Source organism: Eutrigla gurnardus (assembly GCF_963514095.1).
Source record: "Eutrigla gurnardus genome assembly, chromosome: 6".
NCBI lineage: Eukaryota > Metazoa > Chordata > Actinopteri > Perciformes > Triglidae > Eutrigla > Eutrigla gurnardus.
This window is the reverse complement of record NC_139920.1, coordinates 17337497-17364055: the sequence shown is the minus strand read 5'-3', so window position 1 is coordinate 17364055 and position 26559 is coordinate 17337497. Positions and strand designations below refer to the sequence as shown.

Sequence of the window (26559 nt, the reverse complement as noted above, 5' to 3'; positions counted from 1 at the left end):
AGGGTTATATTGTTGCCGTGTTAATCAGGTTTTCTACAGCTCTGTTTAAATACATAACTTTTCAGAGAGATGGGCAGTCATTTGATGACATAATCACTGTTATGAAATATGCTCCACTGCCTAATGAATGAAATCATTAGACCAATCCATAATATACCAGTGGGGATTTCATATACATGTAGTGCTGTGAATTTAATGAGCTTTGTGGGATTTTACAAGCTGATTTCCAGTCTTATATGTTTTCCTATATCCTCTCAGCAGCAACCTATCTGATTCTGCTGTTGATTTATTAGTTTTTATCCATCACTATGTGATAGGATTACAATACAGCTCTAAACAGCTTTATATATCTGATTTAACGTGAGATCAGCAGGATTCTCGGTCTGACTGTCTTTGCTGTAGCTTTTTTAGTAAACAACCATTTGGATTGTGTTCTTCCACGAGTAATTTCTACGATTCGAGCTTTTATTAAGCTGCATCTCATAAAATACGCGGCGTGGGAGCTTTTAAGACATCCGCAGGCCATTTGTAGATGTAGTGTTTCACAATCTGACATTTAAGTGGAAAGGGGGATAAGAAGGAGGGGGTGGGGGGGTGTAGTTTGCTTGTGGCCATCAGATGGCGCTTAAGAGGCTCCACGTTCCCACCGAATGAGCTCAATTGGATCCCAGTGTGATCTGGCATAGAGGCGGGAGGGGAGCACAGCACAAGTCCTGGACGAGGGTTGAACCAAAGGCACTCTGCTGCCCGACTTCTATCGACATTTCTCAGTCTGGTCCGGCACGCCGAACTGAGCCAAACGATTCACGGTGCGTAATTACGCACCGGGACGAGAAATCCGCGGTGTGCACGGCGCGGAAACCCGCGGACAAAGGAAGGCATACAGGCTGGAGTACAACAACTGACTTGAGAAGAGAGGAGTAGTGTTGGGGGCGAAACGAGGCGAATCTGGAGTCGGAAGTGTTTTTTCTGGTTTTTGTTTTTCTCGGAAATGTAAGTTGCGTTCAGGATTGTTGGGGAAGAAAACCGTCCACTCCGTTTGGAAAGCGAGCAGAAAAGTGGAATCAGTCCTCAAACAGCATCCAGATCCTCGGAGCATGGGGTAAGATCGGCATTTGTGTCTTCAGTGTACAGTTTGCACACTCCCGCTGTCTGGAAGTGATCAGTTCAAATTGTGAAATGCTTAAAAAGTGAACTTTGTGTTGACTTCTGAGCGTGTGGCTGCATGTGGCCGGTTAAACTGCCGGTCGATCAGAATATGAACACCGGGTTGTTTCCATTCTGACCTTTTTTATTTGGGAACCGTAGAGCTCGACCGTGTCTGATGCCCTTTTACATCGAAATGACGCGTGTGACAAAAAAAAAGGGTCAAATTCACACGTTGAAGTATCATGACTGCATTACATAGACGGTGTCTTTAAACTGGATTTGTTTATGGTCACATGATAAAACGCACAACCAGATCACTCGTGCATCCTGCAACATAGTTACTATGATTTCCTGTTCTCCGTTCACACACACGCACGCGCTTGGTTGTGCAGGGGACCCTGGGTGGGTTTGTTGGAGAAGCTCTGGTGTCAAGCTGGGCTCGGTCTCATTAGCTGTTTGTGTGTGTGCTGAATTATACATGCAGGCCTTCGGCTTGGTTCAGGCGCACCTGAGCCCTCCTCACACGACCATGTCCGTCCGTGCTGTCAGCCTCCCCCCTCCAGGCCGGTTCAGTGACGCTTTAATTGAAACGCCACTGAAAGGACTGAATGAGAACAGTTAGAGCACCCTCTGTACTCTATTATCTTTAATGGGGGAGCTATTTTTGGAAGAAATGCGTGAACACACTTTTGTAGTTTTGCCTGTATTCCTGTTTCAAAGTGACAGTGAGATCAGATGTATGTTGGGCCAGTTTAACATGCACACACACACGTCACTGTTGGAAGGAAACACCATTCAAAATGGCCTTTTAAAATGACATTTATGATCTTACATGGAGGCATTGAGAAATTAAAGTGGAGCCATTGGGATGTCCAAATTCTTCAGAGCAGACTGGATGCTTTTGTTTGATGCTTTTACGCTGTCGAAGTTCAGACTAGAGATCAGACCACTGAGTTCTCTCCCTGTGGTGAGTTCAAACCCCTGGCCCAAGTGAAAGTTCTGAAGGAGACAGAGACGGCATGCAGCTGCCCTCTTGAAAGAAGCAAACACCAGGAGGAGGAGACTCTTAATCAACTCACTTCAGATCCATAAACACAATTAGTTTGAGTAGGAGAATAAATTGGGTTGTCTTAAAGTACTTGACCATGACCATCAACCCATGAACCCTGTAGAAAAGGGAATATGTCATTTAATGGAGAGACAGTCTTCATTTATGGAGATCTTCTATTTTTCTCTAATAGTCCTCTGATGACTTCCTGTTCACAAACTGTGCATCAGAACGAGAGCTTTATGTGTATTTATTGATTGATTTATTGATATATATTTTTTCATATAATCTCCACAATGAAGCAAATACCTGGTAAACACAAAGGGGCCACTTCATATTTTCTGAATTAAAGAGGTGCCCCTGAATGCACCAAATGAGCGCTGTACAATGGATTAAGGGATGCTAAGTGCAGTGAATGATTCACAGAGGTGACCTCCAAATTTGTGCATAAAAAAGCTGCATATCTGGTCAAATTTGAGAAGCCTCTGGCCTGAGACTCTTGTCAACCCATTATTTTGAACAGCAATGTGCAATATTTGTATGTATATATATATTATATATTATTTTGTCAATGAACTCTGTCCAAACATTGCAGTGATTCAGGTTATTGTCTCTTAATGGATTATTTGCTCCTCTTGTTCCGCTGCAGAGGTGTTGACTGCGACCTGTAAAATGTTCCCGCTACATCGAGAGAGGTACAAACCCACGTCGTCTCTGTGTTGTGGTTGTGCGTGGCAGGGATGGGCGATAAAGTCAAGTTAAATTTTTGATCTCCTCCCAAATGAAACTGAGCATGAGATGACTGTTATTAATACCCGTACCTTCCGTCAGCAAAAGCTGCATAAATGCTGCCTGGACTGGATTTATTATTATTTATTCATAATTTATGACTTTTTCTGCATATAGATGTTATTTGGGGGGGAAAAATCTGAATAAAATGTAAGTATATGGCAGCTTTTTATGAAAAAGTCTTATTCTCTTTGACTGTTTGATATTCAAGAAAACATCAGCAGGCCTACCTGTACTATTGATTCTTTGGAGATCAGTCCGCCCATCCCTACTGCATCAAACATTTATTTGCCCCTGAACAAAAGCCACCCTCATCACATCCCCATAGTGTTGATCCTCCTTGGCGTCTGTGGGTACGGTTACCTGTGAGATCTGACCGTCGAGCTTTCATGTTGTCATGATGTGTTGTCGTTGTCTGGTGTCTAACTCATATCGTCCTGTCAGTTGCTCCACTGCAGCTCCACCACTCCACTGCTCAATTGTTTCATCTATTGAACAGCTTATAAAATACAATGTACTGTATTTTATAAGCTGTTTTGCATGTCAAACTGTGATTTTCAATATAACTACAACTGTTAAAAAGTGCTGTGTTGCTGGGGACCCAAGGGAGTGCTTTGAAACACATTATATGTCAGAGGGGGGACCAAGTCATTGTTTTGCAAGTCAACAGTAAAGAGTCAGGTGTTTGCACTCAAGTCCTGAACTTAAAGAAGTAATAATGCAACAGAGTAACTGGCTCTCACGTTGGTTGTCTCCTGAAACTTCACTGGATGCTGTCAGATTGGTTCAAACAAACTGAATGGTGTGAACGCTAGTTGATTCGGGAAATGTAGATAAATTAATTTATCCATGTAGCGGATTGCCTATTATGTTCATGGGATGCCAGCCGCAGTTTCAGCCGACATTTCAGTGTTTTTTTATTTTTATGGTCAATCCCCCACATGGACCGATGTATCAGTGCTCCATATCATGAATCCACTTCTCTGAATTCAGTACCACCACACAGAATGCAAGCAAATAAGCCAGCAATAACCAGAGCAACAAGGAAAACTCAGTTACAAGATTTGTGTATTTGGGGTAAAACCACACCCAACAGAGTAAAATGTCCTTTTACAGGAGAGTCCTGATAATTATCACTCCAATCAAAGTGGCCAATAAAGTTAAATAAAAACACACAACTTTTTGGGATCCTGCAATTAATGACAAAAGATATTAAAAAACAATTAGTTACCAGGAAATCCTCTTCTGAAATATATGAGTTTGTTCAGTTATTTCACTTGAAGTAAATCCTCCCAAACAAAGTGACAGAGTAAATAAACCCAACATCTACGGTTTGCTCAGGTGGTTGTCCTCTGTCACGCATTTTTTTTAAATAAAATACTTTTTAATATTAATAATGCACAGCAGCATCACTGTGACGCAGAAGGGGGCGGGGCTTTTTGGCTCGCGGCGGCTATGAAGTTCATTTTGCCAAATGCCGGAAAATAGCCGGCTCACTACTAGTGTCATAACAGAACTTTCCCTCACTTTCGTTGAGTCAACGAGCACAAGCGGATACCAGCTATAAGAACACCCTGACATTGAAACTCAAATTGTGTACGTTTTTGCTTTGCTAATTCTTATAACACGACTAACGTCGCCATTGTTAGCACCGTTAGCTTAGCCGCCGGCTCAGCCGTTAGCAGAGAGCTGTGTGTCAATCCTAGATAGAAAACTATTAAAAGTACTGTCACAATACATCACGGTAAAAGTATTTCATTGTGGAAGAGAGAGGCATTGTCAACAAAGCATACTTAAATGTACTCTTTTATTAAATGTGGCGCTTTCAGGTGTAAAGCTGATTTAATGAACGTTCTAATGTTTTGTAGCATCGTCTTAAAAACATGGCGCAATAATTTTCTCATCTGTAAAAAAGGAAGTGAACCGGATTACTCCAAATGTGGAACTGTTGCTTGAACTCTGAAACTCATAACACATGAGCTGAATAACCACTTGTTACAGCTAATGTGTGTGGCGAGCTGGTTCACTTGTTACAGCTGTTGAAATGCAGGAGACGTGTGTAGCGAGCTAGTTCACATTATAATCTTCTGTCTACATCAGAGGTCTTCAACGGTTTTCAGACCAAGGACCCCTGGCTGATAGTGACACAGTGGAAGGACACCCTGTTCATATAACATTGTGCTACTTATTCGACCGGGCCAATCAAAATTAGTAGTGTAGCCTATAGTGCCATGTGTAAAATAATAAATGTATTATTAAAGGTACTTTGTAATTATGTATGTATACAATGCTAAGCCATTAAAATAATAATTGTTGACAGATTCTTATATTTATAAATCATATTCTATAGTGGCATTTCTTCATCACAATTTCACATTAACACAAAATTAACCTTAATTTTGCTTATAAGATGTTACATTAATATTAATGTTTATTGTTGAAAATATTTTAAATTTAGGAGGAAAAAAGGTTTTGGATCAAATCATTTTGCTGTATCTCTGCGGACCCCCTAGTGGTCCCGGACCCCCTGAAGAAGTTCTCTGATCTAGATAATTACAGAAGAGTCATATGGGAGGGTGATGCTATTGCTGTCCATATCATCTCTTTTACTGTTAAAATATGCCTCCTTCTCCAGCACAGAGGGTATCTAAACTTTGATTTCAGCGGGAACATCATCGTTAATCTTCAGCAATAATGCCATGGAAGCTGTTAAGGGTGTCCTCGTGCAAGGAGAAACCAGCTGCTCTGTGGGGAGAAGAGCTTCTTAATTGAATCATCTTCAATTGCACGAATAATAATCTCGGCTCACTCTCCTTCTATTCACTTTATTTCACTGAGTTTTATTGGCATGAGAGTAATAACTGAAGGATTGAGAAGAAAGATCGTCCTTTTTTCTCTGTCTCTCCATGACCTTCAAATGCTGGATACAGAAAACATTCCAGCTTTGTGTCACCTTGACGGTGTGAGACGGCAGTACGTTGTCAGTCAGAAGTGTTGGCTTTCAGATAAGTGAAGTGCCATGTTGTCTTTTTACATAACCGGGCCTCACGTGTTTTGTCAAGTAAAAACTTGTGGAGCTGCACTGTAAAAGATGCACAACGAGTTGGCCTACGTCTTCTGAAAAGCTTTTACGAAGCAGGATAAAAACATTCTCTGCATATGTGTTGGGTTGTGGTCTGTGCTGCAGATATGGTGACTTGTTGGGCAGCTTCAGTATGAGTTAGTGTTTCCCCTTGCTGTGCTATTTTAGTATGTAGTTGTGGCGTGTCATGTTGCTGGACTGGACCAGACACTTTCACTGGCTCTGGAATGTGGACACGAGGCGGCTTACTCTCAGAGGTCAGAGGAAGCGGATCCTTAAAGGAGAAATGCTGTGAGGGGAACAAAGAGAAACTGCTGAAAAGAAAAGTGTGGGGGGAAAAAATGTTTTCTGTCATTGTACACCCTGAAGTCTGCAGAGGCTGTAAAACCACAGCAGGGTCCCAATTTCTTGTTGTCTTCATGCATAGGTGGTGAAAAATGATGCTCAGCTGATGCACTCTCTTTTCTAGGCTAATGCATGTTATTCATTGTGTGTGAGGCAGACAGCCACCACACTGCTCCCCCCACCCACAACAATATATTAATTGGCATATTCAAATAGTATGTTTTACTGTTCGAATATATTCAAATTTAGAATATTCATTGAGAGCCCTAACTTGCTCTGACCCTTACTTAGCCTCTTAGCTCCCTCCCCCCCATCTGACCTCCTGCAGGCTTTCTGATTTGCTTTTTCAAGTGTGAACATTTAGGTTTTAGGTACAACCTCAGGTTTTTGGCAAGCTTTTTCAGCTTTGCCCTCCCTCCAGGCTACTTACAGTCCGCAGAGCTTATGGAGCTCTGTTATTGGCAGTTTGATGGGTATTTTCTCAACTACATAAGCGACTGGTTGGGAGTGACTGCAGGGCACAGACAGGAGGGTGCAGCTTCTGTTTCACAGATCAGAGATTCAGGGTGGTGAATGGGTGCTGAAGTTAAGAGGAGAGAGGAGAGCTGTGAGAGAGGATTAGAAAGTGATGACTTGGGGCAAAGACACACAGCACAACGGGTGTGTGTGTGTGTGTGTGTGCAAAACTACAGACTGAATAAGAACTACAGACTGAATAAGAAATACATTGAGCATTTTCTAGGCTTGTCAAAAAGGTATCTATCGGCAGTATGAGAGTATTTGGATTTTTATGTTAAATCAAATCTCATCCGATTAAGAATTATTAATGATACTTATTGTATAGGTATCGTTTATCTAAGTTTGCATCGGGCCGAACAACGCTCTTTAGCTGAGATATAAAGACAACAACCTGTTGCTTTTATAAAGCGTGTTAATTGTCATCAATGGCATCCGTCCATGCGTACGTTTGTGTATCTGTCTGCCTGGTCCATTCTAGGGAACACAATATCTCAGGATCCCCTGGAGGGAATTTTCTTTAAATTTGGGTGAAACATCCACCTGGACTGACCTCAAGGATGAAGTGGTTCGATTTGGGTGGTCAAAGGTCACCGTGACTATTGCCACATTCAGGATGCAAAACTGATTTTCTTTACTGTGGGTTTCCCAGGAAATGTGGCCGCTGGCTAGGGAATGGTTAAATTAGCGCTTTGGGTGATTCATACTAATGATTGTTTGGAGAACGCGAGTGCGATTGCTGATAATTGCAATTAGTTAGGATGTGACCTACTGAGCCAAACCAATATAATCAAGTGTAGCTGTCATTGGTATGAATCACTCACAGCCCTAACTCACTCATTACCAAGCTAGCTTATGCTAGCAAACAGAAACGTACCAGGATCCAGAATTTCCTCCTGTTCTTAGCAAAGGCACGTGATCCCACTGGATTATTAAACATGTTTTATCCATCTTTTCTGCAGTTGGTGCACTTTACTCTGTTAGTTGTGCATCTGTCTGACATTGCACAGAAACCCTTCTATAAGATAAAATGGTGATGATTTTGGACAGAGGTGGCTGTAACTTGACTGGTTGGCTGGTGCATAAAACTGCAAGGCAGCAATTGTAATGTATGAATAAATAATAATCATATAAAAATACATTGTTTTCCTCTTACCTGTAGTGCTGTCTTTCAATCTAGATTATTTTGGTGTGCATTGCCTAGTTTTGGAGATCATTTGGAAAACGTGATGGCAATGTCCCTTTCCAGAAATCATGACTTGGTCACTTAAAATTGTCCATAGAAGGTGGTTGTGACCAGTTTGATGTAGGAACTATGGCTGAAAGTAAATGGTTCTTACATGAAATACCAAAACAATCTACATTGATAAATAGCACAACATGTAAGGGGCTCACTGTCCCTTTAAACCATGTGTATATTCTAGTTGTCTTGGTTTAGTTGAACTCAGCTCGTGTCTCTCCGGCATCACTGTCAGTTTCTATCTGGATGAGATGTGATTTCTATTCCAGAGGAGGTAATGAACTGTTATCAAAGATCCGGAGCAGTAATTTGAAACTGAGCATGCAGTGAATGCAGCCTCGTTGCTCAGAGGAAGTGTATTAGGGCCGTCTTGTTCTCTGATGGCTCTCCATACAAAGCTCACCCATCATACTGTCTTCTGTCTTCCAGCCCCTCCAAATGGAGCTATCGTAGAAGTCCCTCTGTTTATGGCCTCTAATAATGTTGGAATATTTCCCTGAGAGGATTTTTTTTTTCTCATCTGTATGGTGTGAAGCTGAGACAGCGCTTGAGTGCTCAACAAGCCTTTCCAGCATGGCTGCTTGGTTTCCTCGGTCCAGCGTTTCATCAGCTCGCTCATCCTTTATGTAACCTTGAAATTCATCTGAATGCTTCATGCCAAGTAATTTATCATGAGGGTGGGGTGTAGCCGAATGCCTCAGGGCTGCGTGTCTCCGACGCTATCTGGTGTCATTGCTGTTTGCTTTTAAGGGGAATATAAGCGATCAGCTCAGACTCGGCTGCTTTACTTTCCCATTCTCTGACAATAGCAGAATATCAAAGAAATTTATTTTGAGGAACACTCTCAGAAGTTTTTCTTTTTGACAGAAAGTGTAGTTTTAAATTCGTCCGTTGTCATCAGATGATCCAGCGGTGACGGAAGCCTGTGACTTGTGTGGTGCATGAATACAATGATGTGCAGAAGATGAGAGAAACGACTAGTGGTTTTGCCCATAGAGGTTTGAGTCACTCTTGAGGATAATACAATACAAATAATAATAAAAAAAGTCTCAAGGAGAACAAGCTGTTCTCCATTAATGGGGGAACATCAGCTGTTCTTGTCGAGTTTTATTAACGAAACTAGCTTTCTTAAAAGTAAGTTTAAAGTTGTGTCATTGAGCTGGTATTCCCAAAGTAGAACTTGGAGAGAAAATGATTTTATTATAATTGACATTTAGTAATTTGATGGCAAGCACTACTTAGGCAGAGTCTTCTCTGTTAAAGCAATTTATTAAACATACTTAATGTGATGTGATTCACTGAATATATTTGAGTTGATTGTTGATTGTTTGTAGACCAAACAATGGATTTAAGTGGAAAAATAATTGACATTAAAAACTGTTATCATTCCAATCAAAAAGGTTGTTCTCCAGGAGAAAAACATGTTGATGTGATGGGTTTGTCAAACGTTTGACCTTTTTAGTTGTGCAGCGCAGGCAGTACAGCAGATGAATGTCCACTGGATGACACGAAACGACTGACGAGGTTTTGCTGGCGGGGAGAGAAGCCGAGCACCGTTCATCTGCATGTACTGTCAGCACTACAGTGACACAGAGGTGGTTTTATCTCTCCCTCGTCCTCCTCCTGATCTAACAACCGTGTAGTAGTGAGTGTGGACACTATGACCTTGGGGTAATGGGCAGACGTGTATTTGACCTGGAATAGATTGTCGATAATTGATCCAGCTGACCCCCACTAGATTTAGTCCTCCGGCTCACAGCAGGAGGTGGTACCCTCAACACATGTATGAAGCTTTACAGTAGACTACATTTATAATTACTACACTTGAGTAGACTTTTAGAGGTATTCGTATGTTACTTGTGTATTTCCATTTAATGCTCCTTAATATTTACAGTCCTTTTCAGAGCTACTCTGCCTGCTCAAATAACTACTTACTTAAATTCAAAGCATGGCCTTAAAAAGAGAAAACAACTTTTTATTTGGAGCTTAACAGACCTCCTTTGTGCCCTGCTGTTGAGTAATGATCAAATAATGTTGCTGAATGAGTTTTCTTTTTTTTCCACTTTTGGCCCACGTGCATATTTTTCTTCAATGGTGTTATGCTATTACACCACCAGTGGAGTTATTGAGATCATACCGTGCTCTTTAATCACATAAATCTGGTAAATTGTACTCCTGTGGGGTTAGATATGTCAGGCTGACTTCTTTGACTTAACATTTGTTTGAACGCTTTAATGACAGTCCCCAGGAGTAGCTGTCTCCTTCTAGTCTGGCAGGGTTTTCCTCTCACATTACTGATTTTGAGGAAGGACTATGCCGTTTTATGTTATTTGGATCAGGTAAAGTACCACTTCAGACTACACTGATCTCTACTGCTCTTGATTATTTGAGACAAGGCTTCTGTGGCTGTCGAGCTGCGGTGAAGTGTTTCCTGTCCCCTACCTCGGGAGGAATTTAATCCAGTTCTTATCTGCTCATATCATCAAACCTCAACGTGATGCACGCTGTCAGAGCTGATTAGCTTGATGAGCTTTTCACAGAGCAGCGTCAAGATGGGCCACTTGAATGACAGGATATTAATTTCTGTGTGATCCACTGTGAGGCTTGGAGCTGATGAGCAGTCATTCGTCGTTTCTCATTAAGATGAGAATATGATAGAATGGGAAATCCTGACAGAAGCTCTTTTACTTTTATGTTAATTATTTTTTATTTTAGGCTTTATTGGCTTATTGCCTTTTAACATCCTGGTTATCAGTTATGCAGCCACATATTCGTTTTATTGAGCATAATTAAGAACTCTCATGGTCTTAATTTACTTAATTCGTGCTTTGTGACTGTGAGATTGTGTTTACCACAAACCTCAGATCACACCCTCCTACACTAAGCTTTGTTTTTATAGCAAATTGTTATTTAAAATGTTTTTTTTTTTTAGGTTAAGGAAGAATAACAAATGCTCAGGATTTTGTAACAATGTATAGACTGACACAAAAAAACCCCTCTCAATCCTCACTTATAGGGTGGTGTATCATTAAGATTTGAACTGTACTACTACTCTTAATTTCTTTTTTAAGAGAGAGAAAAAGGGAACAAATTAAGAACAGAATTAACATTGCTTTATTTTTTTCATGTGTACTGAATATAAATTTGCAACAACATGGTTTTAAAAAAATAACTTTATTATTGGCCTATAAAAAATTAGAATGTAAAATGTAATGTTAAAATATAAAATTCAAAATGATTTACAGGGATTTACTGCAAAAAGAAAATACAGTGTTATAGAGCAACACAAGGGAAACATGCAGGTAAACTGCAAAAGGCTTAACAGTTCTTGGCTGTTCTTCTGGAGGGAGATTAACATGTTTGCCTTCTGTGGTGGAAATCAGGACCTCTCTTGGTTCAAGTGGTCCCTGTAGTCAAAAATACCCTCTGGCTGGGGCTGGAGGAGGCGTAGCTGGTTGCAGTGTTTGTGAGGAGGCCTTTTTCTAAATGTTTTGACGGATTGCTCATGTTTCCGCCCTTTAGATGGAAAAGACTTGTTGCGCACCAGTGTCTGTCGCACAGTGTGAGTGAGATCATCTGCTCATTGCACACACTTTGGATTGGGAAGAGAGAATCCCCAGCTAATAAGCAGAGTGTGGAGCCTGTCTTCATTCCCAGGTCACGCCTGTTTGTTACGCCCCTCAGCGTACCGAGGCTCGCAGGCCTGCAGGCACAGAGAGAGCAGACAGGCCACAGCGAGATGAAGCGGGCCTTGGGCTGCTTCCATTCAAAATTCCGCACCTTATCACATGTCTCTGTCTCGCTCTCTAACATATTTTGAATGATAAATTGGTAACATGGCTATGCTCAAGGACAATTTCACAGTGGCAGTTAGAGGTGATGGAGATGATAACTAATGCACTGAAATGCTCAAGCTGGGAAATTTGATACAGTGATTGAATGCTTGGAACTGAAGCAACAGCCATGTTGTATGAGAACATTTCTGCTGTGGCAATGTTTTTCATGGAGAACAAATGAACAAGTTGCCATTTTAAACATTTAGGCCGCAAGTCTGTAAAGCTGAGATATATTCAATAAGAAAACATTTAACATTATTATTACTGTCAGTGTGTTTATCCGATTTCTCACAGTGACATGAGAACTACAGTCTGAACACATCATGAAGCATTTATGCAAATTAAATATGCGGTAAAACATTGCATGTAATGTTACTCAGCAACGACTGTATTGTTGTAGCAGGAAGTTAATTGCAACATCATTACGATTTGGTTAGAGTCAGCATTGAACACCTCCCTGTTGATGGTTATGGTTGTTGCTGTTGTTTTTTTTATTGGAAGACATTTTGGCTCGTTATAGAGGGAAACACATGGTCTTCATTTAATTGCATTGCTCTAGTTAGTCATGACAGAGAGCCAGTTTAACCAGTAGTGGAACACTGGAACTGGAATGTAGTCGTAATGTTACAGATTTCATCTTTCGTGCTAAATATGTCAAAATATCTGCTATGGATAAAGAATCCAAGAGCTTGCATGGCTTTAAGCAATTTTACAGTTGGCGGCACTGAACGAATCAGGCTGAACTACTGAACTAATGAACTAAAGCCAGTCTGTCAATAAGCCAAAGTAGTTTGCTACTAGCTTTCTAATCTCACAAAATCATTAACATAATGATTATGAATAAATAAATAAATAACAAAATACTTTATCTTATTCACCTTTAGACATGCATCCAAAATCATCATCCATTGAGGTTAATTTAACAAATCACTTTTTTATTTTTAATATCTTTTTACTAGACTAATTGAAGCCAATCAATTAAATCTTAAAACCACAACTTAGGGATTTAGGAGTTCGCTATGTGTCCGTCATTTTTGTCCAGTGACTCCAGGTTGTTCGGTCAACTTAGACCCATATTTGTAGCATCAATCAGTCAATAATTGTTATTTTTTTGGTTCTGCCATCCTGGACTGGAGTCCAAAATCGGCTTCCCGGTGTTGCTATTGTCTATTGTCAATTGTAGCTTCAGTAATCTGTGTTGAAACAAAGGCGGTGATTGTTTGTATGCAAATGTACAGTAATTCCAACCAAACCCCGTGGGAACAATGCTTCATATAGACACCGTTGACCTATATAAATGGTTATTTCTCTTGCTTAGACAAAGAACAGAGCCTTCTCCTCATATAAATTATCCCCGTTAATGTCGGCACATAATTGAGTCGCAATGGGAACAGCTCATTGCATACATTGACACTGTGCAAACTCTATTAGCTGTGTAATGATACGCGAAAGTGTCCACGTAGTTCCTCATCGTCCTGTGAGCCTCTAACCACTGTTATTCCCCACAGTGAGTGTATGGTTCTTCAAAGAGAGCGGGATGGCTAATTGGACTGCTAGCGGTTAGCAAATGTTCAGCTTCATTTCACAAGGAGAACATCATTGACCTTGAGGTTCCTGACAAACACAATCAAATTCAGAAATCGGGGTATTTTTGTCCCTAATTATAGCTTTATCTTTCATAATTGTACACTCCTTGGGAGAATGGGGTCCCTGAAGTCCCAAACAAGTACATTCTTCTCACTAAAACAGATAGAAAAGATGAAAATGATGATATTCAGTTTTAATGATGGTTACAGATGTTGTAGCCTTTTGGCTTTGATCACTGTACTAAGAAAGGATATCCAGTGTGTTTGTTCCATTTTCCAAGTATTGCATAACTCAAAGGATAGCTCAGCGAATGCGATTTGTTTCATAAAGCAGCACAAGGAAGCTTATTAAAGGTGCTAAATACGAGATTGGGAGCAGTTCTATTTCCTCAAGGCTCACAGCTAATGGAGCTAACATTGCAAACTACTGCAAAAGTGCTGACAGTACTAACAGAACTGGAGGGCAGGTCCTACAGTTCTGTGGCCAACAGCGTTAGCAGAGCAGCTAGCCAGTGGAGCACGCTCACATGCACAAATGTACGAAGTACACTTCGTCAACAAAGCAAGGAGGAGCTTGAATTAAAACACACAGAAGGAGAGTGACTTAATTCTCTTCTCAGGTAGACATTATGCCTCTATATCTTTACGTACACACGTAGTTGTTGCTGTATTCATGCTATTAATTGCTATTGAATGCTCTGAGACTTACAGAATCTACTTTCAGCGTGAAATTCCCATCACGTTTCAGGGACTCGAACTGTTTTTTGTTACAAACCTGCATCTGCATGCTTATATTTTGAAGATCTTTTTTCTTCTTCGTCTTAATTTGAGGCCAATTTGTCGTTGCTGTTCTGAAACTCCAGTTAATTCGTTTTTCACTTCAGTTAGTTTAGTTTAGTTTAGTTTTTTGGTCAATAGACTTTGGAGCTTGCTACACTGTGTAACACACCACAACCCCAATAATGGCACCCGTAAAAGCTGTTCTTCTGCCTGAGATTGGCAGTGAACAGTTTGTAGTTTATTAATGGTATGCCAAAAATAAATAATAATGTAATTAATGAATTAATTTGTCAATTTCAGATATTTTTGCTTTTGATAGCTGTTTTTTTTAATGTTTTAGTTCAATAATAATTAAGCAAACAAAAAAAATGCTAATTAACATGACATACAAGAAGGTCTCTCTAAAAGCAGAAGAGTCTATAAGATGACTCATCAATTTAAGTATTGAAACATTTTAAATACTCACTCATCTGCTTTCAAGCCAGCGCCTTGATTGGCTCTGAGAGCAACACAGCATGAGAAGCTCCATGATTTAGGGCCAGTGTGTGCGAAACAGCTGGACACACACACACACACACACACACACACACACACACACACACACACACACACACACACACACACACACACACACACACACACACACACACACACACACACATTATTATTTAATTATTTTGAATTCTGTTCTTCCAGGAGTTCTTTTGTGTTGTTTAAGTGTGAGATCATACAGTGCGTTTCAGTGACCGTAACACTCCTCAAATGCAACCACAATTAGATTAGCTAGTTTGCACAGATGACAGTCTGCTTGCTCATCTTTAGGTTCGGTTCCCTCTCTGCAGAGAATCTGACATGTGACGAGGGTGACATACAGGCAGATTTATGCCTCTTAAAAATCAGTTGCGTAACACCTCAGGCTCATGTCGTTGCGATTAGAAAAAAAAATGCAAAACATTTTTTTTACAAGGAAGTTGTAAAAAAAAAAAAGCAAAACATTTTTTTTACAAGGAAATTGTAGCAGCTAATAGATGACTACTGCACCAATGGCAGCAGCTTCTCATGGGACAATAAAAACCCAAACTAATGGGAAAACAAGCGTACCAAATGCAATAAGGAGACGTAAAATAATTTAAAAAAAGATCATTTTTATTAACTCCCCCTATGCAAATGTAAATATGACAGAGAAAACCAGCTGACACTTTGCTAAACACACAGAGGAGTGTTGGCAGCGGTAGCTTGACTTGGATAACATAACCCCCTCTTATTCGACAGACATACAGCCTTTTTTGAAAATATGGTGGCGCTGGATGACCTACCTATGTGACATTAAATCACCTGTAACATGAAGTTAATATGTTGGTTGTGCTGTTTTTATTAAAGGGAGCAGCCCATCTTCAGCGCCAGAGCTCATGTCTTCCAGATCGACCCGGCCACCAAACGCAACTGGCTGCCGGCCAGTAAACACGCCGTCACCGTGTCCTTCTTCTACGATGCCAGTCGCAGCGTCTACCGCATCATCAGCGTGGGCGGGACGAAGGTGACTGCACAGATACACAGGCATAAATGCTGCTTCATTCAACACGCACTCTTATTTGGTTCTCAGGTCAAGAAACATAATTGTCTTTGTAGTATGTTACCAATACATGTTTATATACCACACTTTTCAAAAGTATTTTCCAGCCATGATTGATTCTAAAGTGGTCTCACAAACTTGTTTTTTCTTTTTAAAAGATAATTGTAGTATTTCTCTCAGATAAAGCCAGCAAAGTGATGCGCTGGGACTGCATGAAAGATCTTATCACGCTTTTTTTGAACCCATTACTCCTGTAGTATCAACGGCTTACAGTATTTTAGGACTCTTCATAGTATCATATCCTCCTGTAGCCCCGTACCAATATTCTTCAAATAAAAGAGAATAAATCTGTTCTCCATTTCATTGTGGCTGTTATGGGTGGAGATGCGTTGGTTGAAGTTGAACATTGTCAGCAGAATATTTATAACGCACCTTCAGTGGTAATACTGCATCCACAAGAACAGTAAAACCTTTTCTATGAGTAAAACACACAGGTGTCCCAACACTGACGGCATATTTCGTTAGCACTAAAACTCTTTGTAGTTATCACCCAGTTGTGCCAATTTAGCACCCTGAGACTCGAGGCTTTTGGAGAAGAGACCAAAGAAATCTACATTTGGAAACAAATCCCCACCTCATCAGACCGTTCACTTGAGAGTCATTTGGAACAGAAAAGGCTTGTGTGCGTTTTTCACTCTGCTCTTTTTCTGGCCTGGTTGATGGATATCTTTATTTGCACACAAAGCTCTCCTGTAGACATCCAGTGTTTGACACAACATGTCAAGGCTCCAGATTTAGATGACTACATAATATAAATGTGACTTGAGGTTTTAATGTTGCATTGTTATTTATTATTGCTTCTTAAAGAAAACCATAGAACTCAAAGCAAACACCATCCTGGTTATTGTAATGTGGTGCTGCACAGCAAAATGTTGGCCTCTTGATAATCAGATACAAATCATCATATTTTTTGGTCAAGTACATAATAATAATGAGCTGCAATGAATTTGGCATTCACAGGCGACTTAAATGATTTATTCTGAATATTGTGAAATATTTGTGCTTGAAAATGACTTTCTTTTGAAAGTGAGCTTTTTAGGGGACAGTAGCTTGATAAATGCAACTACGTGAAGGTGCAGCACCCCAGTCAGTGCATCACAGCTAATGCAGTTGTGGATTTACTTAAAAACTCAAACCTGGGTGACATTTGTGAAAAAAATAGTGCTGAAGGAAATGTAACAAATTATTTTAGATTTTTTTATTCATTTTAAAAGAAAAATAAAGTATGAATAACAAAAGCACTCCAGTGAATGAATGAGTTTGTCGTGGCAAATTGATAAGATATAAAACATAAACAATATTATAATCCAATCATTTTCTCTTTTAATTATTAATGCTCTCCAGTGAATTAATGAGTTTGTCTTTGTAGCAGATTTATAAAATATAAATCATAAAAAAATATAATAATATTCCAACAATTTTCTCTTTTATCTGTACCTCAGATTTATATTGGGGCCGACACCTTATGGATTCCGTTGTGCATATTTAATACAAAATGTTCTATATACCTCTCTGTTCTTGAACTGCTTGTATTTTTATGCAGAATCATGCTATTTATCTACTGACATAACTTGTGTATTTTTTGTTGTTGTTACTTATGACTTCTTTCATTCTCTGTGGCGTCAGGCCATCATCAACAGTACCATCACCCCCAACATGACCTTCACCAAAACCTCCCAGAAGTTTGGCCAGTGGGCAGACAGCCGGGCTAATACCGTCTACGGCCTGGGCTTCTCCACGGAGCAGCAGCTGCAGCAGGTAAACGCTGTGCACACGCACCTCAGCAACAGTCCAATATAATACTTAAAAGAGTTTTTCATTTATTGGATGTTACACGAGAGGGTGAAAAGAGAGACTATGGAACAGGAGAGTGGAGTGATGTGAGGCCCCATTTCCCCCCCATATTTAATTCATTATTTACACATCATTTATTCTGTCAGTGTCTGCAGCTGGATTATTACACCTAGACAACACAAAACCTCTCCGGGATATTTTTCTCACCATGAAGCAGGTTTTCATACACTTACTTTCATGATATTTATTATTATTTTATTTATCTGCTATATTTAGTTTAAGCTGTGAGAATACATGACCTTCAGAGAACATCTGTCACACTTAATTTTATTTTTATTTTTTTTACAACAAATTGAGCCGTCATCAAACCTGCTTAAATTGGGAAATTCACTCCATCTTCCAATCTATGGATTAGAGATATTAAGAAAAACATTTTTAAAAAGCCTCTCCAATCCTTTTTCTTTTTAACAGTATTAAACCTTATTCAACCATAAATATACTTCATCATATATGTAGTTGAAATGTAAAATACATTTAGAATTTGGTGCCTTCTTGACTGAGAAAAGGCAGACAGTGACTTTTTGGCGCATGTGGATGGAAGACAACAAACACACAATACACAGCTCTGCAGGCGACTCCCACTGATCTCTCCCCAGTCCCGGCGAGCGGCCGGCGGGGAGCGACTGGCATTCAGCAGATTTTGAACAGAGTGCAGAGCGGCATCTTTATTATAAAAGGACTGGTCCAGTTCCGCTCACACCCGAGTCTGAAGTGAGGTACCACCACTGGTCTGTAATAGGTCTGTAGCCTCAGTGGGTCCCGCCCCCTATAGGAGGGTTGAAAACATGAGAAACTAGTGTTGTAGTCTTACCCCTTCTAACCAAAACAGCCTCTGAAAAGGCTGTTTTGTTCCAATGACGCAAATATTGCCATTTTGCATCATCGGAGGCTCCTTTTCTGATAGAAATACGGAGCCCTCCCATCTCTGGGGAAATGAGGGAATGATGCACGACCATTCAAAAATACTACCAGGTTTCTAAAGATACAAAGCTTAATGCAGATGGGTGAAGTATCCCTTTAAGTCGCCCCCGTTTCACTCGACACGATACAGATGCTGGATACTCTTGAAAAGTATTTAAGCTTGACTTTAAGGATGATGTAGGTATGGTGCATTTGAATTTCCAAGTTGTCTTGTCAGAAAAGTGTAACTTTTGTCTTCTTTGTCGCCTCGCAGTTTGCAGAGCAGTTTAAGGAGGTGAAGGAGGCGGCGCGTCTGGCCAGAGAGAAATCTCAGGAGAGGTTCGAACTGGCCAACCCTGCACTCAACATTGCAGCTCCAGAGGTAAAGTACTAACCTCCTTTTTAAATGGTTTTCTAGATATTAGTTGTTATAGTTGTTTTTCCGTATTTCTTAGGTAGAAAATGGTAACTCCATATACTCAAATGTACTCAAAGCTATAAGTTATCATAACTTTATCATCACAGATTGGGGGAAAAAGACCCAATTGGCCAAAATAAGTGAATAATAAGGGGACATTTCCATAGTAATATAAATCAGATGGCATGGCAAAATGTATGTAACAATATATTTTGCTATCCTGATTTATAAAAATAATCATGATCTAATGATCCAACTTTAAAAACACTGGTATTGTTCTATAAATGAAATCTGAAAAGCTCACAGTTTGTTCAGACTTAAGAGGAAGTAAACAAGTGAAAAAGTCTAGGCGTGGCCTTAATAAAGATGGACTTCAGGTTCAGGACCTTGAAGGGAAGTGATGGTGTCTGTGACCTCCAGGCCAAGACCACTGATGACGACAGAGCAGTTAAATGCCAATGAAGTCAGTGGCTTTGTTTCTATTTTAAACATAAACTGCACCACGAGGGCTTAAATGTAATCTCATCTGGCTGCTCCGTTATTCTCCTGTTGGATAACGCCATTAAAAGATTTCATGCATGAAAGAGACGCTGGCACTGAAGGTGTTTGGAGGGGCAGTAATGGCCAGGACTGAAAGGAAGAAGAATGAGGGATCATGAGAACGGAGATGGGAGAGATGGAGGGAGGGAGGAGAATCATCTATAATTGAAGGGAATCTGGCTGCTGCTAAAAAGGACAATGGCCAGCTTTTATTCTGCCAGCGTTTGTGATTTCTTGGTGAACTTGATAACTTTAAGGTTCAGTTGGCGAACAAAAAGTTTGCCTGCAATCTACACATTTCATCCTTCACCTTTTCTCGCTCACAAAACAAACCTCCCTGTATTGACAATTACAGGAACATGAGATCCAGAAAGATCTCATTGCACAAACATGGAGGAAACTTTGTCTCATGCTAACTTTAGGGAACATTCACAGCTGCTCTACTGGTCTTGTTTATTAGGTAGTGTTTGGCTGTGGTAATGACACAGACTCCACTCTCTGTGTCTTCATTTGACATTGACAGTGTAGACAGGAAGAAACGGGTTTTGTGTCCACATGGAATTCACATCTTAATCATCAGGAAGCCCCCCTAACACGTTCAATATTTTGAACCTTTAACATGGTCACAAAGTGCTTTATAATGAAAAGACCTAAATGGCAAAGAACAATTGTCATTCACGGCTTTCTTCTAAAACCTATAGCCAATGGATTCAGCAGCAATTCATTGTGTTTCATACTTGTATGTCGATATTGCACTTCTTGCCAGTTGGACACACGTGGGAAAGGAATTTATTGCGTCTGCATGTCTATGCTGTCTGTATACAGCACTCAAAACACTGGTGTTCCTGTGTAGGAAAACAATGAATTCATTCATTTGTCAATTGCTGTGAGGATATGAATTATAAAACCACTGAATTCATGCCTTCGGTGTGAAGGAGTCGAACTGCAAACACACAGGTCGGAGGTCAGGGTCAGCAAGCGCAGGGTTTACATCCTGTCACTATGGCAGCCGACATTTGGATAACGAAGCACAAACACACATGGTCATGCAGACACACACGCACACACACACACACACACACACACACACACACACACACACACACACACACACACACACACACACACACACACACACACACACAGAAACATCATCTGGATAGGACTGCAAGGTCAGACACAAGCCGGGGAGCAGCCTGTACCCTTTACTAGAAAACAGCAGTCATTGATTTTGTGTCAGGCAGTAAACACAGAGGTGTTGTGGTTAGTATCACATCTTGTGACTCACTGCTGCATGTTGTAAAACACACACACAAAGTGCTGACTGTCCGAACCTGTGTAATATGGAGATATACCAAATCGAAGCTGTCATAGAATGCGAGTACACAAGGTTATTGTATGTGTGAATATTAATAACAACTTCTGTGTGACTATAATGCCAGCTACAAGCTTCTATAAGGCTTACTTGTGCAGATTGGAGCTTTAAAGTATATTAAATAACTGTAATGCTTGAGTTAAATTCTAGAGAATGTAACAAAAACAAAGAAAAAACAGTGTTTCTAGTTACAAAATGTATATATAGTCAAAAGGTAGAAGAAGAGGAGAGTAGTGTGTTAATACTGCAAGCAAATATGACTCACAGCCAAATATGGAAGCTTTACATCGTGATAAATTGATGAAACTACAGAAAATGTTGGTTTATATGCTGGAGCATTTTGTCTTGTTGTATTTTCCTCTTCTGTATCGGATGGTCTTGCATCACATTCAGCCGGTCAGTAGCCGTTCTGGTCCGTAACCATGGGGGTATTGCAGTGGTGTCTCTGTGCAGCCTGGAGCTGTACGGAGCACATGTTCTGCCTCTGACATGTAGACGGCAGCAGGGGATCTGCATGCAGTAAAGCTTCAGCTTTCAGGCTTATTTGCAGAGCTCAGAGAGGAGATGGAGGAGGAGGAGATGGTGAAGTTCAGTGAGATACAAATGAAGAATAATAAACAGCAATATATAGAGAGCATTGCAGTACAAAACAATAATGCTATGAAATAATATTTTAGGGTTATGGTATTGATCCTAGCCAGATCAGTACGTCTATTATATCTGGCAGCTTTAGGCAAGGTGTGAAGACTCCAGGAAGTTACTGGTCCCAGCCAGTAATTAGTTTTGACCCTGTGAGCAGGGTTTTATCTGGCTAAAAATGAGAGGGCGATGGTACAATTGTTATCATGTGCACACATGCTTTTTGTAGTTTCCGTGTATGGTAAAACTTTATTTTAGCCAAATTGTTACAGGGATGGGTCTGTGTCTATAAGATGAATCCCCTGAATATGACAACAAATATTGATGTCCTAAACACAGTATATTGTTATTGTTTCACTGGTGTTAACAGACTCACACTGGAGTTCAGGTTCACACAGAAGTGCACGGAGCGGCTTTCGTTTTAGAATGTTTTTTATAAATGCCAGCTGGCGACGTAGACCTAATATTAAAACATCGAACAGCAGGGAAAACAAAAATAAGTTTTTGTTTTATTTAGTGATTTTGTTGAGTGTGTTTGCTGTGGTGGCAAGACATTACCAGCGGAAACACCGTCACGGTCCAGCTATTCCAGACAAAAACAGACGGCTCTTATTTTCCTCTCTGGCAGTTTGAGCTGTGCCTTTCCCGGTGCACTGTGCTGATTACGATACAGCGCCACCATATCTGCATAATTCAACTGCTATTACAAATCATAGATATCCACCGTTGGTAGAAAATAGTGTTTTCCACGAGGACAACGATCAGAGTTTTGTCGAGAGCTGTAGGCGGGCAAAAATTTGGCAGCTGCCTAATAATTATCTATGCAAAAAAAAAAACATGTACCGTTCATAGAGTTGAATGAAATCAGTTTGAATAAATACATTTGGAACATGACATAGGGTGTTAATGAGCTCATCTTGCAGGGCTGTGTTGGCTTTCTCAGTAAAAACAAGTTTGGGAATCACTAATCCACACAAAAAAGGGAAATTAATGTAAAAAATAGTGGCAACAAAATGACATTCTGCCTATAAATCACCTGAACAGCAGTGTAAACACAGCAGGACACCAGCGTTTCCCTCCACTGACAGCTAACAGCTGTCATTTGTTTGCGCCTGCTGATTGGAGCTTTTTTTTCTCGGGCTATCTCCACGCATACACCCGGTATCTATGCAGAGGCAGAGAAGCAAACAGAAATGCCACTCATCAATATTTTAAACCACAGACTTGGCATTAAAACCAACTAAACCGAAGTGTGTGTGTCTGTGTGTGTTTTGAGCTGCGAGTGTTGTTTAGTCAGCAGGACAGGTGCTTCAAGTGAAGCATGCACCTCTGATGCATGGTCGCATGAATAAATGAGTCAGGTGTGTGGTCTCAATGAAACGGGAAACAGGAGCTTTATAAAGCTAAGTGAGCAAATGGACTGATGCGTGGATAAATAAATAAACAGCGTAGATGTACTTAAGAGGAACGGTGGTGTAGAGATGTCACGAGGAAAGGTCTCAGAAACCCCTTTCAATGTGAAAGTATCTGGGATTTCCATCGATTACAAAGGAAGGAACACACATATTCACACGTAATATTTAATTAGCACACTGTGTGCATGTGCATTTATTGGATTTGATGGTCTTTTTAATTGTATTTCACACAGCTGATGAGTAAATAGAAGAATGTGAATCTATTCGATTTGCATCTTTATGCGGTCTCTGGATTTTGCTAAGCCCTCACTGTTCACTTCCCAGGGATCTTATGTCACTCAAACAAATGTGGGCGGAACTGTGACCCGTTCTTCCTCTTTCGATATGGTTTGTTTTCTTTGTTCTGCCTTCAGTTGCAGTCCCGCTGACCCTCTTCTTCACTTCTCTCCAAAACAAACCAGAAACTATCTATAGCCATACAGAAACAAAGATTAAACAAAACAAAGACAACTTGGTGAATGGTAATCATGAACAGTATGTATGGTCAAATCAATGGCATTGTCTTAATTGTATAGTAACTATTCTTTTCTATTTCTCCTCATGCCCATTCCCTCTCCATTTCCCCTGATGCATCATGGGACATCTTCATCTCTCAGCTCTCCCAGGTGCGTAAAAGTACACACACTCCACCCCACAATGAAAAGCAACACAAAGAAGACCAACTTCTTTTGTCTAAGGGACCGCGGTGTTCGTCGTCGTGCATCTCAGCGTTGCATTGACTATCGTGCTCAATAATTCATCTGGAGACTGATCAAAGTTGACTTCAGAGTAAATTTAGCTTCACAGCACCGCTGATGTTTGGTACAAAAGGGTAAAAGCTTTGTTAATGACGGCAACAACAACCCAAAATGTCATTTGATATGTTACAAACTACTGAAAATGTACAGAATATGGCAACATAGAGATAAATTCATCTGAATTTTCTTTCACCAAAATTGAGAAGATCCAGACTGTACACTTCAATGATATCCTTGAATCTCCTCTGAGAACAGATGACGGGCAGAATTGTCCTTTTTTTTTAAAGAAGTGAAGATTCCTTTGAACTCTGCCTAATTAGTGGCTGGTCACACGCTTGTGCTCCAGTGTCTCTGTCTTGTTTCCACTCAGCCTCTTAGTGAACAACATACGGAAAAAAATGCTGTAAATTTGTAATCCCATTTATGACTTAAACATGATCCACATTATGAATTATTCAGAGATACGCACAGTCGATCCGTTGGCTTTGGGGCCGGACTAGAGTTGTCTTGGCTTTGATTTTTCTTGTTCTGGGTTTCCTTCCTCTGGACACAGTCCTCATCCACATGAGTCAACTGTGTGTTATGTTTCCATATTCATCCATTAGGTCAGACAGAGGGCTAGCTGCTCAGCTATAGAATATATACTATTGACCTTAGGGTAATACACTCAGGCTCACTCAAATTAATAATGCAAGCTTCTTCTTTTTTTTTTTTACAATAAGTGCAGGGTGGTGATGCTTCAGTGAGGCACTTGGTCGTGGACAATATCAGATTTAGGTTATCACACAGAAAGAAGGACGATGCGGGTATAGAAATGTGCCCAAGTTAATTCAGCTGCATGCTTTTAAAAAAGGAGACTTTCTTTCAGTGTTTGCTTTCAGTCTTATAGCCCACAGCCTCAAATGGAGGAAAGGAAGCTTGAACCCATTTCTGGGCAGAAGGGAAGGAAAATATTAAAGCAGATTGGTTAGACTTGACTGTGCCAGGCTGGCATGCTTTAATGTCATATTCAAAGGGGATTTTTTTGGGGGGGGGGCTAAATGGCTCTTCTTGCATTGTGTCACTATTCAGTTTATTTAACCTTTTATTTTATACTGTACGCTACTTCTAAAGAGGAAAGGATAATGAAAAGCAAAGGCAAATTTTGCATATTTTGCAGATTTAGCACTGTACTAAACCTGCAAATCTCCCAGTGACCACATTTGTTTGCACATAATTGTAGTAACCAGACTATAAACAAGGAACAAGTTGAACCTGCTTGTTGCCTCATGGCTGCGGATCCATTCAGTGTTTAAAGTCAAGGTGACAGGTGCTATATGTTACTGTGAAGCACCAACTGTCTTGTTTGAAGCCCTAATCTCTACTCCCAAAAGAGTTTTCAAGATAACGCTGTTAATATTAACTAAAGCACTAGTCACAACCTATTAAGTTAGTATTGCTGATATTATCATGGTTCTGGTTAGTCCGATGGTTATTATTACTTCTACTTTTATTATTATTGAATCAGAATAAATGCATCATACAGTTAGTCTATTGTTAGAATTTGCTCAGGTGAAACTAATCACCTAAGCAAAATTCTGGGTGCTTGACCCAAAAAATCAAGAATGCATGATGATGAAAATTTGACTTGATCTTTCCAGTTGGCTCCTACTTGCAGCAAAAGTGGAAGCCCCCCCCCCCCCCCCCCCCCCCCCAACAAACATCACTATGAAGGGTTTTATTTGACCAAACCGCAGATAAAATATAATAAAGCTAAAATATGCAAGATACAGTAAACATCAGGACAAGAATATAGAAGTGCTTGGATAAAAATTTCAATCCTAACACCGCATCTGCTGAGGAGGAATATGTGGTATGAATGACAGCTGTAGTACAGCTAATGAATGGACTAGTATTGTTCATGATGATCTTTATTATTACACAATTCTCTTAAATAAATTGACTAAATTGTTAGCAAAACTAACCAGGTTTCATAAAACCAGGAACTAAGCCACGTGCCAAAATGAACATTTAATTCCACTCATATTCATTTAGTACAAAGTGGAACTCGCCCTTGTTAATTAGCCTAATTTTGTCATTTTGTTTGTGATGTCATCCCTTTTGGTCCAGGAGTTGTCTGAGGAGCGTCATTCTCCGCCACTGCTCACGGTCAACGGGCCGGGGGAGGAAAAGCTGTTTCGCAGCAAGAGTGCCGAAGTGGAGCTGACAGCAGAGAAGGAGAGGGTCAAAAAGATGCTGTCTGAAGGGTAATGACAATGTTTTTTTGGGTTATTTAAGTTTAAACCTGATGCTCCTGTGCTCACCAGTCATTTTCTGGAGAAATGAAAGCTTGATGGCTTTATTTACTTTAATACAAGCCATGATGTCACAAGCCACCCTTGGGTTTTACATTCAAGTAGTCTTCAGTATGGGTTTATTAGTATTTATGGAGTTTAAGCTTTTTTTTTTAATTAAACGAATTAGCCTATAGGCAGTGTTATAATTCTTTACTTAAGTAAAAGTAAACACATCAGTCTAAAAATGGCACATGACATGTTTAAATCCTGTATTCAAAATGGATTTAAATTTTAACTTGTGTAGCTTTATTTCCCCTGCAAAGGGAGCACACACATTATAT

The 26559-nt window shown here is 40.2% G+C and overlaps 1 protein-coding gene across 2 annotated transcripts in view; it reads left to right on the top strand.

The window, feature by feature from the left end:
- The first annotated feature begins 695 nt into the window (after positions 1–695).
- LOC311014202 (homer protein homolog 3-like) overlaps positions 696–26559 on the top strand; it is a 40958-nt gene continuing 15094 nt past the window's right edge. Inside the window, exons 1-6 of one of the 2 annotated variants that reach the window (XM_084010647.1) lie at positions 696–1102; positions 15752–15908; positions 17631–17762; positions 19033–19140; positions 23802–23810; positions 26052–26188. In XM_084010647.1, the coding sequence (XP_083866773.1) occupies positions 1098–1102; positions 15752–15908; positions 17631–17762; positions 19033–19140; positions 23802–23810; positions 26052–26188 (548 nt within the window). In that variant the 5' untranslated portion in view covers positions 696–1097. The remainder of the gene's footprint in view (positions 1103–15751; positions 15909–17630; positions 17763–19032; positions 19141–23801; positions 23811–26051; positions 26189–26559) is intronic. The other variant, XM_084010648.1, reaches the window with a different exon arrangement.